General features: G+C 33.6%; 1 protein-coding gene across 1 annotated transcript; it reads right to left on the bottom strand.

Annotated features, from left to right (window-relative positions):
- Window positions 1-204: 204 nt before the first annotated feature.
- LOC145330372 (uncharacterized) lies at window positions 205-17,880 on the bottom strand. The gene is made up of 8 exons (XM_080175010.1): window positions 17,814-17,880; window positions 12,011-12,116; window positions 5,079-5,151; window positions 4,209-4,317; window positions 3,433-3,504; window positions 2,738-2,863; window positions 1,026-1,122; window positions 205-782 (listed from the first exon to the last, which is right to left on the bottom strand). The coding sequence occupies exons 2-8, from the start codon at window positions 12,061-12,063 to the stop codon at window positions 776-778; spliced, it is 537 nt and encodes a 178-aa protein (XP_080031136.1). The 5' UTR covers window positions 12,064-12,116; window positions 17,814-17,880; the 3' UTR covers window positions 205-775.
- Window positions 17,881-18,372: the final 492 nt, after the last annotated feature.

Raw genomic sequence — 18,372 nt, 5'->3', positions numbered from 1 at the left:
AAATCGACATGTTTAAAATGGACGTACGGACATTCTGGTAATGATTATAGAGCTGCTACGCTTTCTAAATCGTGCCCAACTACTACAGGAATCATCATGCAAAGTTTGAAATCGATAGGACAATTCTAACATGCCTAAATTTATGAATAAAAGCTATCTATCTCGGACGGACGGACGTACGGACGGAGGACCGACCATAATTATAGAAAAGCTTCGCTTTTAAAAATAATATAATTTATTTTTAGATTGCATTATATAGAGATGGCGAGATTAAATTAGGTTGAAATTATGGTAACTATATCATAATTCAGTTCAATATCAATTATTATCTCATCGTATTATTGACAGTTTTCCGCTGACCATAAAATAAAGAGAGGTCTTGAAATCAGAGATTTCAATCCAGCGGACATTAGTCGGTTTCGAAGCCACAACGGAACAGTTATTCATAGCATCGTATTATAGACAGCTTTTTGCTGATATTATTTCCAGTTTTGTTAGACCCGAGAGGCCAAAGAATTTTTTTTTAATACGATACGACAAATGATTTTTCTCAGTATGGCCCAGAACCGGTTCTAATCCAACGACTATTAACCGGTTTCAAAGCCATACTAGAAATAATTTGAACAGTTCGTGAGAAATTCGATGCTTTTTTGTAGTACAATATTAATGGAAATAATGGATGTTTATGTAAATTTTTATACATGGTATATAAAATTATATTTACAATTAAGGAAATATTAAAATAAATTTTAAACGATGATTGTCTTCATTCTCGTTAAAATCTAAAAAAAATAGAATATCATAGATATTATAAAATAGATGTACACAGTTATACAAAAAAAATTTGAGTATGGCCTCGAAACCGATTAATATCCGGTGGACTTAAACCGGTTATTGGCCATATTATGTTTTGTTTATTTCTTATCCCCCCCACCCCCCACCCATAAAACTTGTCTTTCTTTCTTTTTTCAAAGCAAAAAATAAATGAAAACATGACTTCTAGAGGCGAAGCCATTATGACCTACCTTGATAGAAAGTGGTGCCTTGAAAAGGCTGGGTTAAGTTGAATAACAGAGGGGCGAGATTGGATGGTTTCCACTATCATGGGCTCAAAATTATCCACTAAATAAAAAGAAAAAGAAAAAATAACCAAAAAAAACTCGAATCATTGGTTGAAATTAGGTAAAAAAAATGGATAAGTAGATAGGGAAATTTATGATTAAATAGGAACTCAAATAGATTTTCTAATATTTAGATGGCTAACTAGATAGACATTTAAATAGTCAATAATATTATCAAATGGTAAATGATAGTTAAATAAATAGTCAAATTAGAAGTCGAACTAACATGCAAATAAAAGTTAAAATTGATGGAACAATTAGAAGACGAAGAAAGTCCCTCAATAACGTCATAAAAATGAGGGATGAGGAGAGGAGGAGTGGGAAAGAAACACCTAAAAAGGGGGTTGGATAGTCCCTCGTTTTCATGGCGTAACATACTAATTTTTTGAGGGAATTTCTTCGTCTTCTACAATTGTTTGAAAATTGATGTCAAATTGGGTATTCAAGTTTATATTATAATAGACGGTCAAATAGGTAGTCAAAAGCATGTTAAAATGCATGCATATTGCATATTGAATAAATAGCCAAAAAGACAGTCAAATTAAAAGTTAAATTCATATGAAATCAGCCAAAAAATTAATCAAATAGAAATTAAAGTAGATGGTATGATAAAAAATAACATGAAAGTATAATCCTATTATATAAATTAATAAGTTTTTTTTGTCTGTAGCGAAGGATCTCGCTAACCACTAAATATTCCTCTCCTTTACAGCAAACTTTCTAATAGGTCCAAGGAAGGTTTTTAACTATTTTGGAGTAGGGTATCTCCACCGGGGCTATAGCATTTACACATCCAGCAAATTTACAGTTAATGTATTTTTGGCGAAATGTTTTCTTAATTTCTAAAATTCAGTTTGTCATAAATACATCCATTGCACTGGCGAAAACACATCCACTGTAAATTTGCTTGATGTGTAAATGGCAGTCCCCCTCTCCACCCTCTACATAAAAAATTTATACCCCATTCAACTTAGGCGTCCCTTGAGTCTTCAAGGGGCGTATCAGCAAGTAATAATATATAGTAAAAAATAGATCAATTAGATATAAAAACACGTATTAGTCTAATAAATAGTAAAATAGACATGTAGATGTAGATGTTAAAATGTATATTCTAATAGAGTAGAGAGATTACTGAAGAGACACAATGTCATATTCCACCAATAGCAGGAGGGTGGAAGAACATTAAACTCTTGTCATTGGTTGAATTAAACTGAAATTTTCTATTTTCAACATTAGAGTTATTATAGATCTGTTCTTTTAACTTTTACTCGGATCAAATCCATCACAAGAAGTACTGCCTTCATATTGTTGTTTCACATTTATGTTTTATCTTTGCATTAATAATAAATATGTTGTATCTATTGCAATCGTTATAAAATAATAAAAATAATAAAAAAATGAATTTAAGTTAACAAAATCATATTTATGAGTTAGGAATAGTGGAATTCCTTAGAATAAAGTTAGCTTTCTAGAAACTATATACTCGAAAAGTTTAAGCTGTTTTGTCTGCTGAAGAAGTTCCTTTTTCAGATTGACGATTTTTGGGGTCATATTATGCTTCTTGTCTAATAATTCTATTTCTTATAGGTAGACAAATAGATAAAAAAAATAGATACCTGGTTCGTCTTTCACATGTTCGTCTTTCACATTTGCTAAATCAATGAAATTTTCATGTGAATTCTGGTTATTTTTTAGGGAATAGTTGATTGCTCTGTCCAGCTCAAATTTATCAGGCTTCTCCTCTATAAATCATTAATAATCTTACTATTTGATAAAAAAAAAGTGAGAAAAAATTAACATGTTGAAAATGGACGTACGGACATTCTAATATGACTATAGAGTTGCTACGCTTTCTAAATTGTACACAACTACTACTGGATTCACCATGCAAAATTTGAAATCAATAGGACAATTCTAACGTGCCTAAATTAACGAAAAAAGCTATCCGTCACGGACGTACGGACCGACCCTTATTATAGAAAAGCTTCGCTTTTAACAAGAATGAAAACATACAAAAGCGAAGCTCGACAAGTCTTGGGGTTGTTTCAATCTTTTTTTTTCTGCTCTTTTCTAACTATTCAAATACAAAGCCCCTAGAGGCTAGGGACTTCGTTGCTAGTAACAAATAAATGGTAACAATTGATTTACGAAAATTTCGTATTTATTTTTATCAAAATTACATCAATACAGGCTGCTTCATATGGACATACTTGCATTCTTATATTTGGATATGCTTCGCTCCTAAAATTATGTCTAATTATCCTATTAATCCATAGGGTAAAATATGAAAATAAATAGTAAGAAATAATGCCTTTGACTTGGACGACATCGCTCGCCTTCCATGTTATCGTACTAGCTGTACTCACTTGTTCTAACAGTTCACCTAGATAGATAGACAGATAGATAGATAGATAGATAGATAGATAGATAGATAGATAGATAGATAGATAGATAATTCAAAATATGAGTAGGGGATTGTTTTTATTTTCTTTGCTGATTTCTTTCAGGTTAGTCTGGTTAGGTTAGGTTATATTGGGAACTGAGTTTCCCGGATGGTTGTGGCCCCAAGCTAAAACTACTTCCCTTATTTTCAATTTAAGAGTTGGGTGGGGGGGGGGGGGGGTCTTTTGTAAGTCTCTACCGTAAGATTTTCTTTAGGAAAAGAAAGCGAGAGACAGACAGAAATAAACAGAGAGAGAAGAAAATGAATTATGCATAGGAGAAAAAACTAAATTAATTATTGTAGTTGAACAGTGTAGTGATTAATTATTTATGGGTGTAAAAGATTAAATCCTAGATAGATTTTTATAAATAGAGAGATGGAAAAAGAGTGTGAGAGAGAGAGAGAGAGAGAGAGAGAGAGAGAGAGAGAGAGAGAGATAATTAGACAGATTGATAAAAATACAGACAGACAGATAGATAGACAGAAAGACAGACACACATCAACACATATAAATAGATAGATAGACAGACAACTAGACAAACAGACTGAAAGAGTGACAGACAGACTGACAGTTAGATGTATAGATAGACATACAGACGGACAGATAGATAGATAATAAAGATAAAGATAAAGATTAAACCTACTTAAATGTTGTGCATTAGTTTGGATAGGTTCTTCTGCTGTTATTCTTATTTCTGATGGAGTCCTGGGGGGTGGAGACTTGGGGTTTTGCTGGTGTACCTCCCTACCATTCTAAATCATAAAATAAATACATGATAGTAGGAAGAAATGCCTTGACTCTTAAGCAGGCCCAGAAAGCTAATTGAAGCCTAATTTACAGCCTATGAAGTTAGGTTGGAGCCCCAAAAAAAGCTCTTAAGGGGTTAGGGAGCAAATAATCGAAAAAATATTTAGCTTATTTCTAAAAGCGATGCTTTTCTATAATTAGGGTCGGTACATTCATTCGTCCGGAACTGATAGCCTTTTTTCGTTAATTTAAGCATGTTAGAATTGTCCTTTCGAATTTAAACTTTGCATGGTGATCCCTGTAGTAGTTGGGCACAATTTAGAAAGCCAGCAACTCTATAAACGTTACCAGAATGTCCGTACTTTCATTTTAACTTTTTTAACAACTACTTTTTATGTAAGTGATAAAGCATATAGGTGAAGGAACTCTATAATCAAGTCCTAAAAATGTAAGTATGTCCATAAACATTATCCTGTATCAAGCAGTTTTCCAACAAATTTACTTACAATTTTGCTTGGACTCTTATACATTTATATTCTTATTATTCAGTTCTGACACTATACAAGTATTAATGTTCGTTTGTCCTACCGTTTTAGAGCTTCACTTTTATTGATGTTGTCATCCTTGTTTTTTCAAATTGCATTTGACGAAATTCTTTATAGACTGCACATTTCATTTTAATTTTGTGTGAAAATTTAATTTTTCCTTCTAGACTTTTTTTGCATTTTAGAAATGCTTTCATTTGGGAAAATAATGATTTGCTTACCTCATATCTTACTAGATAGGGATTCATACCAACACTAAGACATTTCTTGTATCTGCAGGGTCCACAGTTGGCCCTAAAAAAAAGTAATTGATTGATTGTATGCAGTATAATAAGTTGAGGCATTCCAGGCAAATTGTACTTTATCTTGAAATATGATATTTCTAAGTTTCAGAAGAGGAATGTGTTTGTTGGTTGGTCAGGAATTCATGTTTTTTAAACAGCTATGCACTTGTCTAGTAATTGAGAAATATGGGGAGGGGTGTGGAAAATGTGTTTGTAGTATTCAAATGATGAGAGAATTCGCATGAGTGTATGACTTACAACGATTTCTGAAAAAGTAAAAAACTTGCCAAAATAACCAAAACTAAATTTTTATAAAAATGTAACTGGACAAATTGCCTCAAAATTCAGCCATGTGAAGTCATAAAAATGAGAGAGATGAGAGAAAACCCTTAAAAGTGAGATGAATAATCCCTCATTTTTGTGACGCCACGTGGCTAATTTTTGAAACACTTTGTCTACGTCCATGAAAATATTACAACAATCGTTCCAGCAGTTTACTAGATCTTAGCAGACACACATACATCAAATTAATTTGGTATAAAAAGGACTTTTACATTTATAATCTAGGCCATTAAGATTATTTTTTGCCTGTTAACAAGCTCTGATTGAAAATGTTGGTTAAGGAAGATAATAAATCAAAAAATGAAATATCTCTAGCAAAATTTGCAATTCCACAAATTTTTGCGCAAAATCACACACCAGAAAATAACTATTGTTAATAATATTGTTCTGCACTTATATTTCTAATTGGTAACATACATCTACCTATATATTACAATTAAGAACAAGATAGGGAATAGTCCCTGTGACAACGCCTCTTAAGGGGAGTTTCTTCGTATTTTCACAGTAGCTTTTCTCCTATTTCTAACCCCTGCTGTGGGCTCTAACCCTGGGGGGCTAATTGCCTAACCTACTGGGCAATCACCTAACCTAACCTAAAATAACCTATCAAAAGCTTCTGTGAAAATTCGACAAAACGCCCTTAAAAGGCGTTGTCACGAAAGAGACTATTCCCGCAAGATGATAACTATTTGAATTCATACTCAGTTAAGGCTCCGAAATCGATTAATTCTGCTATTTTAGAAGGGAGCCCATTTTGATATTTCGTGGTACAACAATTCCACCTAAATGATTCTAAACTGTTTTTATATTGGCAATAAATGAAACCATAGTTTGGTGATATTTTGAGATAATAAGAAACCACGTGTAGGAAAAATTGCTAATGTTACGGTTAAGATTTGAGGAAGGGAGAAATTTATGAAATACATAGCTAAAACTTTTTTTTAGCAGATGAAAGACTATTCTGTTTTTTTCTATCTCAATTAAACTGCTATGATATGGGTTGTAAAAGATAAAAAAAAATAAGGGGTTTGAAAAATTTGCGCACATCACATTTTTAACGATTTAATGGAGGCTTCAATGTTTTTCATTATGTTGATTATATGAATGGGTAACACTCCACTTGTTGTTTGTATTATGCACTCCCCTGGATTCTGATTTAAGGGGGGGGGGGGGGGAGGAGTGTAAATTATTTTGGTTGGTTATAATGCACACTTAGGCAGAACCCTTTGCAAGCAACTGATTAGAACTCTAAAATTTTACGGGATTTTTACGGGATTTAAATAAGGGTTCCAAAGTTTATGGGAGGGGGGGGGGTGTCTCTGATGATAAGGATAATCTGCCCCCCCCCCCCCCCATTCTCCCCCATAATATCATTTTGGATTTATTTTACTTGTTGGATATACCTTCATCCTGAATATATTTAAAGTCGATGATTTATGATTTGTTGAAAATCATTATATTTTCTCTTTGAACAGTTTACATATAAGGTATGTTTATATAGCTTCAAATATGATTTGTCATCAGTTCCCACTTCAATCAGTATAAATTTGTCAAGGAGGCAGGGGACATTGGGCTGTTGCATAATAATAATTTTTATAAAAACGTTTAATTATTCAACTTTAGTGGCTTATTTTGAATTTTGAATGGTTGGTTCATTCAGTATAATTTCCATTAGTTTTAATCTATTGAAGGGGAAATTTAGTTTGTCATCAGTGTGTATTCAAATCAAATTATCATGGGTTGTCTTGTCCCTTTAGATCCCTGGCAATTTGTACACTCTTCAGATATACCAGAGAATACTTTTAAGGAGTCACAACTGGAAAGGATGACAATATTTCGCTTATCTGAAACGGTTTGGAGAATCAGGGAAATGTTTTTGTGAATCCAACCTCCCATTAAAAATAGCTTAAAACCACCACTCGGTACACCTTACCTTTTTTTGTTTTATACTTTTATAAAAGTAACAGGATTTATGTCTGTCTGCCTGGGTGTGTCTGTATGTACTGAGAGATCTTGCTAATCGCTGAACCGATATGGTTATCCTTTACAATGTAACTTCAATGTTGCCTTGGAAGCTTTTTAACCAGCGGATTCGCCCCCTTGAGGCCTCTAGGGGCACTTGAGGAGGGGAGAGTTGTATCCAAAAACCCTTTTTTTAATTTAGATTTAAACACTATTTTTAAGGTAGGGGAAGGAATGGGAAGCCAGACCCATTTTTTTATTTTAGTTTTTTTTTAAATTAATACTAGGGGCAATATCTCTTGGGAGGGTGGTGTTACCCTCCCCCGAAATAGTTATAAACCTTACCGGGACTTATAAGAAGCTACAAAGTACAAACAGACATAGTTCTACTTTGTATTATAGATAGATATGTAATTTGTAAATTTAGGAGGGAATTATTATGTTAGGTTTATAGTAGAAGTGAATTATTTTCATCCCCCTAACTGTAAAATCTTGTACAGTTCAAATGAGGACAAAAAAATTAGGATTGCAGTGATATATCAATAGCAGATTACTTATTTTTGATTCCAAAATCCACCCCTTCTTTTTTTTCAATTTATTTCAAAATGATAATGGGGAAGCTATTTATAGTTTCGTACAAGAAAAAACGTCATACAATACAAATGACCAATGATAGGCCAATACACAGACTATATGACCAATAGGGCAGTATGACGTCATTTTTTATAAGCAATATAAAGATTCAATAATGGGTGTTTCAGGGCTCGACAGACAGTTAAAGGAAAAGCACAAGAAAATAACTAATATTCCTTAAGACATTGTAATAACAAGGATGACAACATCCATAAAAGCGAAGCTCTGAAACGGAAGGACAAACGGACATTAACACTTGTATAATGTCAGAACTGAATAATCAGAATGCGAATGTATAAGAGTCAAAGCAAAATTGTAAATTGTAAAAGTAAATTTGTTGAAAAACTGCTTGATACAGGATAATGTTTATGGACATACTTACATTTTTAGGACTTGATTATAGAGTTGCTTCGCTTATAAAATTGTACTTTGTTGTCCCAGGAATCAGTATACCAAAAATCAGATCAATCGGATAATTAGGTCACATACAAATTTGTTGTTAAAAATGTAAAAAAAATCAACATGTTTAACATGGAAGTACGGACATTCTGGTAATGATTATAGAGTTGCTACGCTTTCTAACTCGTACCTAACTATTACAGGAATCACCATGCAAAATTTGAAATCGGTAGGACAATTCTAACATGTCTAAATTAACAAAAAAAAGCTATCCGTTACGGACGTACGGACGGACGGACCGACCCTAATTATAGAAAAGCTTCGCTTTTAAATAGAAAAGCTTCGCTTTTAAAAACAGAAAATAAATTATCTTTTGTTGCATGTAACAAAAGAAGATTTAATAACACTTTTATTACGACAAAAAAGGTGAATTGTTATGTTTTCACAAGATAATGTACGATGAAACAAGGAAGAATTAATTACGTTGAATAGCAGCGCGGCTGTTTCATGTTATAAGCTCTCTCTCTCTCTCTCTCTCTCTCTCTCTCTCTCTCTCTCTCTCTCTCTCTCTCTCTCTCTCTCTCTCTCTCTCTCTCTCTCTATCTATCTATCTATCTATCTATCTATCTATCTATCTATCTATTTCTCTATCTATCGCCCTATCTATCTATCTATCTATCTAACTTTTAAAACTGCACAACGTTTCTGAATTCAAATGTTTGAGTGTGATCCACATTTAATTAATTTCATATTACATTATTTTACATAGAATATATGTAGCTTGACAACATGGAACTCATTTATTGGTCCATTCGTTCATTCAATTAGGATGGGAGGGGATGGGGTATATGGGGTGAGATAGGGGAATCGTTATTTTTTTAAAGAACATGAAAATCTAGTGTAAGATCCAAGCAATAATATATCTATAATGGGCTGCGGTGTATAAGTATGTTATAAAAATAAGAAAATAAATTTTCGCGGTTTTAGAATGAGATTTTTATGAGAAATTTAAAGTGATCAATTGTAAAGTTTACACTTTTTATTAAAAGCGAAGCTTTTCTATAATTAGGGTCGGTCCGCCCGTACGTACGTCTGAGATGGATAGCTTTTTTCATTAATTTAGGCATGTTAGAATTGTCCTATCGACTTTGCATGGTGATTCCTGTAGTAGTTAGGTACGATTTAGAAAGAGTAGCAACTCTGTAATCATTACCAGAATGTCCGTATGTCCATTTTAAACATATTGATTTTTAACTTTTTTGACAACAAATTTGTATGTGATAAGATCATCCGATTGTTTTGAGTTTTGATATACTGATTCCTGGGACAACAAAGTACAATGTTATAAGCAAAGCATCTCTATAATCGAGTCCTAAAAACGTAAGTATGTCCTTAAACATTATCCTGTATTTAATTTATGTTCCGATTTTTAAGTTCTGACACACTACAAGTATAAATATTCGTTTGTCCTACCGTTTCAGAGCTTCGCTTTTATGGATGTTGGTCATCCTTGTTATTACTATTGGCAAGCAGCTAGGTATATACATATTTGCTCCCCTCATTAATACATGCAATTAAAACTGATTAATCCTTTATATAAAGGAGATTTTTTCAGAAAGAGAGAGGAGACAATGAGATGTGTATTGTACAAGTTTTATAACAACGTTTTCTTATTCGGTGACCTAACAGCTTTGGGGACTTAAGTGACTTTTGATTGGTTGGTTTATTGAGTTAATGTTCAAATGTTTTAACAACTAATTTTAATCTACAGACGTGGTAATTTTGTGTATCATCTTTGGGATGTACATCAATTTATCGGCCATTCCCTGGATTTTCTGTTTTCTTTAGCTTAAAATTTTGAAAACTACAGTTCTATTTTATGGAAGCTCTGCATAGGTCCCGGATTTGTTTTAGGCTATTTTATTTGATAGGGAAAAATCATTAAGAAATTAATGATGTAAAACAATTATCATTATCTATAATACAAAGTAGAATGATGTCTGTCCGACCGTCTGTCTGTCAGTCTGTCCCTTAAGATCTCGGTAACCACTAAACCGATGGGATTCTACTCTTCAGGCAATATACCTACTGGTCCTGTGGTGGTTTTAGGCTATTTTCTTGGGGGGTGTGACACCCCCAACCCCCTCAAAAAACAAAACTACCCAACGTCAACCAATTGTACTCTTCAAGTGCCCCTAGGCCTCTAGGGGCGAAGCCACTAGTACTATAATACAAAGTAATAAGGCTTTATTCATGTCTGTCTGAAGCATATGATCTAAAGCTACAGGTTAATATCTCCCGCCCTCCTCAAGAGACAAGGGGTAAAGCAGCTAGTATCTAAAATGATCTTTCTATTGCTGTGCTACTTATGAAAATAATCATTCTAGTTAAAAAGAAAACGTCCCAAGCCGAGCGAACCAAAAATAAATTAATCAATTTTTTTGCACTCTGTAATAATTTACCTCCGCTTCGCTTCACCAACCTGGGAAAACGATTTCTCATAATTACAGTAAAAATATCGACTGGAGTGGTGAGGAGGGGGGGGGGGAGGGGGGGATTGTTGAAATGGATAAAAAAAATATACGTGGATATTTTGACAGGAGATATTGTCAATTTAGGTTGCTAATAATACATCACATATTGGTCAGTTCGTTTAGCCAATAGTTGGGGAAGGGATGGGGTAAAGGGTGTGGACCGTGTGGTTGGGGTGATCGTTTCCTTAGCCAGCTACCAGTTTCATTTTAATGGAGTACTTAATTTGGTGTAAAATTCCATTAATAATAAATCCATAATTAATGATTTTAGATTATCCAGTTAAAAGCGGATAGAAAAGTGATTTGAAAATTTTTTATACCGTAAAAAAATTACTGCATTTTAACTTTTAAAATATTTTTAAAGGAGCCTCTAGGGCCACTGAATGGAGGGGAGGGGGGTAGGAGAGTCGAGTTTTTAAAAGAAAAAGAAAATTAATAAGGGGGGGGGGGTAAAATGGCGCGCGAAGCTCGCCGCAACTTTTTTTTTACCCCCCAAAAAAATTTTACTCGGGGGTAAAATTTGTTTGGGAGGGGAGTTATTACCCCCCCCCCTGTAATCTGTTGACAGGGGTAAATGTTTACACCAAAATTTACCCCCGGGGTAAACTTTTTTTTTTGGGGGGGGGGGGGTAATTTAATAATGTAAAACCTACCTAATTATGAAATACTATTCAAAATTTGGTAGTAAAAATGTTAGGGATTATTTATTTTAAGGGGGACGGGAGGGGGGGGTATTTACTCTCTCTCATTGTAATAAAAAAAAACCTCCCTGGACCTATAGGAAGCTTCACTGTAAAGAATCCTTCGCTACAGACAAAAATTCTTACTAATTTACATAATAGGATATACAAAGCACATGGAGTGTTAGCCCCAAGGGGCCGAAGGCCCGTTCAAACAGAACTGATACTAATTTTAATATTCGTGGAAAATTGTCTAGTTCTAATCCTTCTACTTGTAGAAAGGAATTATCAACGCGCTAACTGAAAAAAATGCACGCACCTGTCTGTCGGTAGAATAGGACAATTAGCATCGCGCTTACACATCCTGTACATCCCAGTTATCACTGAACGACGGAAAAACGTCCGACAGGACAGACAACACGAACCTAAAATAAATTTAATTGTTCTTAGGGTATAGTCCCTTTCGTGACAACGCCTCTTAAGGGGTGTTTGGTCGTATTTTCACAGTATCTTTTGGTAGGTTATTTTAGTTTAGGTTAGGTTATGAGATTGCCCCACAGTGGCTAGAAATATGAGAGAAGCTACTGTGAAAATACGAAGAAGATAGGGGACATTGGACAGTAAATTATACTGGTACCCAAAGATGAAATTGGTTGACGTTGGGTACTTTTGTTAAATTGTGATTGGTTGGTACTATTGACAATGTCCTACCATTTGCACAAAAAAATCTACAGATGAAGTAATTTTGTTAATCATAATTGGGAGTGTATGTAATTTATCGCTGTCTTATCCCTTAAGATCCCAGCCTTTACAAAACCTTTTCCAAACAGAGTAAACACACAGTTTTTCTGTCGTGCTACCGACAGACATACATTAAAAGAAGGATGACAACATCCATAAAAGCGAAGCTCTGAAATGGAAAGACAAACGAACATTAATACTTGTGTCAGAAATGAATAATCTGAATGATAAATTATAATTTTTTAGTAGATTTGTTGAAAAACTACTTAAATACAGGATAATTTTTATGGACATACTGACTGTTTTAGGAGTTGATTATAGAGATGCTTCGCTGATAACATTGTACTTTGTTGTCCCAGGAATCAATATACCAAAAATCAGTTCAATCGGATAATAAGATCACATAAAAATTTGTTGTTAAAAAAGTAGAAAAATCAACATGTTTAAAATGGACGTATGGACATACTGTTAATGATTATAGAGTTGCTTCGCTTTCTAGCATGCCTAAATTAACGAAAAGAACTATCCGTTACGTACGGACGTACGGACGGACTGACCCTAATTATAGAAAAGCCTCGCTTTTAAAAACTGCAGAGTAGCTCCGTTTTTAAACTACTATAATAATAACTTTTGTCCGGTATAAAAATAATTTTTTGCCATTTATAAAAAGTAGAGAAATTTAATAACAGTGCCATAAATAACGTCTAGACTCACGGCGTTCCTAAAAATTATCAAGATATTGAATTTCTAGACATCATTCTTATGTGTTTAAAACATTTTTAGGTCAGTATATCATATTATTTTCAAATATAAAGGGGAAAAAAGTCAATTAAGATTATCGAAATTTTTTATTTGAAAAACACAGCTAGTTTTGTATTCTTTTTAAACAATCCTATTATATAAAGTAGTAAGATTATTTATAAACTAACTAGCGGTTGGCTTTGTCCCAATTGAGGGGGATTTTTTTAGGGGATTGGGGATGTCCCACCTCCTAAGAAAATAGTCTAAAACCACCACAGGACCAGTAGGCATATTCCCTGAAGAGTGGAATCTGATCGGTTCAGTGGTTACCGAGAACTTAAGGGACGGACGGACATACAGACGGACGGACGGACAGACATCATTTTACTTTGTATTACAGATAAAAAAAAGCAAAATAATCCAATTTTTTTGAAAATTCATTTCAATGCCTTAAAAAGACACCACATAAAAATTAATTTTTTTAAAACATTGATTTTTATATGATTCTTGTTTTTATTAAAGTGGCGTGTGAGATGTAAACATGAAATTATCATTTATTATTTTGCTCCTGGCAAAAAAAACTAGATATTAATAGTAGAAGCGAAGCTAACATATAAGTGTAACTTTACAAAGTGTCTAAAAAATCAGCCACGTGACTTCATGAAAATGAGGGAGATGAGAAGAAAATTTGGAGAGAAAAAAAAACAATAAAAAAAGAGATGGATAATCCCTCATTTTTATGACGTCACATGGCTGATTTTTTAGACACTTTGTAAAGTTACACTTATATGCTAGCTTCGCTTCTACTATTAATTTTTAGTTTTTTTTTGCCAGGAGCAAAATAATAAATTATGTAAAGTTACATATAAGTAATCTTTTGTGTTCGGACTGTTGGTTCGTTTTCTTTACATGATACTTGTATATCTCTATAATTAGTCACCTATCCCATTCAGTTAATTATAAATGACTAAAAGGTTAATAATCACTTAATACTGTTTAACAGTTAACTGTTTAATTTCAACAAGAAATTGTCAACCTCTTTTTATGGACTTATTGACATAGGTTTTTAGGATAACTTTGTATAAAGTTAAACAATGGAAAATGAAATACACGATCCAGCTTTCTTTAACGGTTAATTTGGAAGATAATTAAAGTCCCTCCACAGATTTTGACGTCATACTATAGAATAGCCAATGAGAGGCCAGTATACACCGTAATTGACTAATGTTAAAATGTATGCTGGCCTATGCTATGTGTTTATGTCTATTAAGATCCCTCAAACGTCCGAACCGATATGTTTACAATCATTCCGTTCTAAATTTAAGGCTAATTATTTTTTTTGGGGGGGAGGGGGCTTACTAATCCCATTCTTGAAAGAAGTTTCCATGTAGAGAAGTGGGTGGGGGGGGGGGGGAGGCCCACTAGTCCTATTAGGACGATGGCAAGAAAGTGTATATATTATAGTGCATTAACACACACACTTACACACACACACACGCCACACACAAACTAAAAAGTCAATGAACATTGAACAACTAGCAAAAAAATGAGTCGTGGCAAGGATTAAATCATCCATGACTAGTGAAGAGTTAAAATTTCGTAATTTATTAAAAACTAACATCTATTGACTTTGCAAGATGAGTGAAAATAGCTTAAAACCATCCTAAAATGTTTAAACTTAACTTTATCCTATTAGCCATTAGGATATATTGAAGGGAAAATTTGTCCTCATTTGTCAGTTCGTTCATCCAGTGTGAGGGGAGGGGAGGTAGTAGGGTAAAGTGGATTTAAGCCAGCTATGAGTATCACTTTATTAAAGTACATGAAAATCTGGTGCAACATCCAAGTAATTGTACATCGATTATTTTCAAACATTTTCGCAAGAGTATTCAAAAGTGATTTACTCTTCAGGCAATGCTTTTCATTTCATTAATTCTGGTTTATATTTAAAAATTATGACGATCTTTTTAATCTGCCTCCTAAATTTTTATTCAAATTCATTTTGCTTTTTCGTTACACCAATAGATTTATCATTCCTTGGATCTGCATTAGATTATCATTTACATTTATACAGTAAAACTTGTAGCTGGCTAAAATAACTATCCACCCATTAAAGCCCTTTACCGCATCCACTCTCCTCACTGACCAATAAGTGATGTCCATTTTAGCATTCTAAATTAAGGAAAAATTTTTCATTTTTCTATGTTATGGCATTTATTATAAAAAAAACATCTAACTATTTATGTTAAGGAAATCAAATCCATATAGAATTATAGAAACCTATTTTATAAAAAAAAACAAGGATGACAACATCCATAAAAGCGAAGCTCTAAAACGGACATTCTTGTAACGATTATAGAGTTCCTACTACAGGAATAACCATGCACAGTTTAAAATCGATAGGACAATTCTAACATGTTTAAATCAACAAAAAGAGCTAACCGTTACGGACGGAGTGACGGACAGACGGACCCTATTACAGAAAAGCTTTGCTTTTAAAAATGTGCCATCTGTTGTAAATATTGTTAGCATTTTAATTTCAAGCTTAAAATTAAATCATTACAAAAGGCACAATCTATTAAACAACAATGTCGGTAAGTTTTTCTTGTATCTAGAAAAGTGTTTTATATGGGGGGGGGGGGAGGGTAGCGTGACACTACCAACGCGAGAAAAAAAATCCCCATGACCCCCATTAAAAAAAAATACTGAAAACGTTATATGGTAATTAACTCTTACTCAACTCAGGGGTAGCTATTCTAACAATCAATTCTACAAATAATCACGAAACCTTTCAAAGTAAGGTGAAAGTATATTTTGGTTTTTCAAGTAATTGAAGAGGGGTGGGTAAGAAGGGGAGGAGAAGGAGAAGGGGGTTGTGGGGAAATTTGTCTTTAGAATCGTTTGTCAGAATATCATTCCCTTTTCCCTGCACTCAACTATACTCAACTATTTCTCTAGAAGGGGTGCCCCCCCCCCCCGCCCCCCCCCCCCCTTACTCCTCCGCTGCAAGAAATCTGAGAATTTTCATTTTCATGTCTATTATTTAAAAAATAAAAAGTAACAATCTCTCAAAATCAGACCTCCAGCAATGCATTATTTAATACTTATATTTGCGGGAACTTTTGTTTAATGAAATCTTCCAATTTTTTACATTTACAAAACAGCCTGTTTAATTGCATCAAGATCCATGACAGATCTATATAGGAAATAAATGTCAATATATGAGCTCAAGTTTTCCAAAGAATTAATGTTTAAAACTCATAGTGCTCCAATAAACCGTAATAAAGTCTCATTGACCAGAACAATAAGACCTATTATTTTAGTGTATGAAGAATAAATTCATTTTAATTATATTCAAGTACTAAATTTGTATCAATAAAACAGAAAATTTAAATCTATAATATAGTAAATAAAAGAAAACTTAGTTTTAAAATAATTTGATACTAGCGATACGTGCGTAATGTGTTCAGATATTGAACTAAAATCTAACAATTAACTAAACATTTTAACCCTTTCAGGATGATAATTTGAAATAAAAAAAATATTAAGATTCTAAATAATTTTAAAGAAAGAAATCGTCAGGGAGAAGATAATGGAAGAATAGGGTTAATAGTCAGAATTCAAACAACTAAAAGAAAGTAAATAAAACATTGAATAAACCTAGCCAATAGCGAGATAATTACATCGAGCCCAACTCTAGTAGGATATAAGCTTCAATATAATTCAGGGATCTAAGAGGATAAGACAATGGATGATAAATTGATATACAAAAAATGCCCAAGCATTATAGACAAAATTACTCCTTCTGTTGATTTAATTATTTGTTTACATCCAACCAATCTAAGTTTTTTTAAATAATGCAGTTCTTTGGATATTAGTGTAATTTACAGTCCAATGTCCCCTTCCTATCTGATAAAATTCCACATGTGATTTCAATCACAAATTACTGAAATTTTAGCCAAGCAAAAAAAATCTTTATCTGACAAGTATAAAAAAAATGCATGAATGGACAAACGGACAAAGTATATCATGGAACAATGTTCAGTACTAAGTAAAAAAAAGAGAAAGAAGGTTAAAAATCATAAAAACTTCATACAAGATTATGTAGAATATATTTCTTTTGAAGCATGACCGATTGACCATCGGACCAATAACGTTATTTTGAAAGTAATATAACAATTGTTTGGACGGTCAACCCTACTTTGACAAGGATGACAACATCCATAAAAGCGAAGCTCTGAAACGGCATTGCACGTATTTTTTTGCTAAGCTGTTAAATACAGGATACTATTTAAAGGACATACTTACATTTTGAGGACTCGATCATAGAGATGCATCGCTTATAATATTATAATTTGTTTTCCTAGGAATCAGTTTTCCAAAAATCATATATAGAGCATAATAATATCACATAAAAAATATTGTCAAAAAAGTTTAAAATCAACATGACATTCTGGTAACGAATATAGAGTTGTTTTGATTTCTACTACAGGAATCACCATGCATAGTTTAAAATCGATAGGACAATTCTAACATGCCTAAATTAACGAAAAAAGCTAACCATTACGGATGGACGGACCTACCGTAATTATAGAAAAGCTTGGATAAAACAAGAACAAAAAATAATAAAAGTTACGCACCTCCATAGCTGATACGCTGCGTATCCAATGGCTTCGTACAAACCGTACAATCCTGATTTAATCTAGACATCTAAAAAATTAAAGAATTTATTTAGGTGTTTGAAAATAATAATAAATTAATAGTAAATTTTAATATACTTTAAATCTAATTTAGTTTGTCTGTCCATCCGTGTGTCCATCCGTCTGTCCATCCGTCTGTCCATCCGTCTGTTCATCCGTCTGTCCATCCGTGTGTCCATCCGTCTGTCCATCCGTCTGTCAATCCGTGTGTCCATCTGTGTGTCCATCCGTCTGTCCATCCGTGTGTCCGTCCGTCTGTCCATCCGTGTGTCCATCCGTCTGTCCATCCGTGTGTCCGTCCATCTGTCCATCCGTCTGTCCATCCGTCTGTCCATCCGTGTGTCCGTCCGTCTGTCCATCCGTGTGTCCATCCGTCTGTCCATCCGTGTGTCCATCTGTCTGTCCATCTGTGTGTCCATCCGTGTGTCCATCCGTGTGTCCATCAGTGAGTCCATCCGTGTGTCCATCCGTGTGTCCATCCGTGAGTCCATCCGTCTGT

This window comes from Acartia tonsa, chromosome 10 (assembly GCF_053477335.1).
Source record: "Acartia tonsa isolate MP-2025a chromosome 10, ASM5347733v1, whole genome shotgun sequence".
NCBI lineage: Eukaryota > Metazoa > Arthropoda > Copepoda > Calanoida > Acartiidae > Acartia > Acartia tonsa.
This window is presented reverse-complemented; position numbering and strand designations above follow the sequence as displayed.

What these genes read in the sequence shown, in the direction of transcription:
- LOC145330372 (XM_080175010.1), bottom strand. Translation starts at nt 12,063, where the DNA reads ATGTACAGGATGTGTAAGCGCGATGCTAATTGTCCTATTCTACCGACA. An exon ending in CCTATTCTACCGACAGACAG is followed by an intron (nt 5,152 to 12,010) that starts GTGCGTGCATTT and finishes ACTTTTTTTTAG; the next exon opens with GGCCAACTGTGGACCCTGCA. An exon ending in CCTATCTAGTAAGATATGAG is followed by an intron (nt 4,318 to 5,078) that starts GTAAGCAAATCA and finishes TTTATGATTTAG; the next exon opens with AATGGTAGGGAGGTACACCA.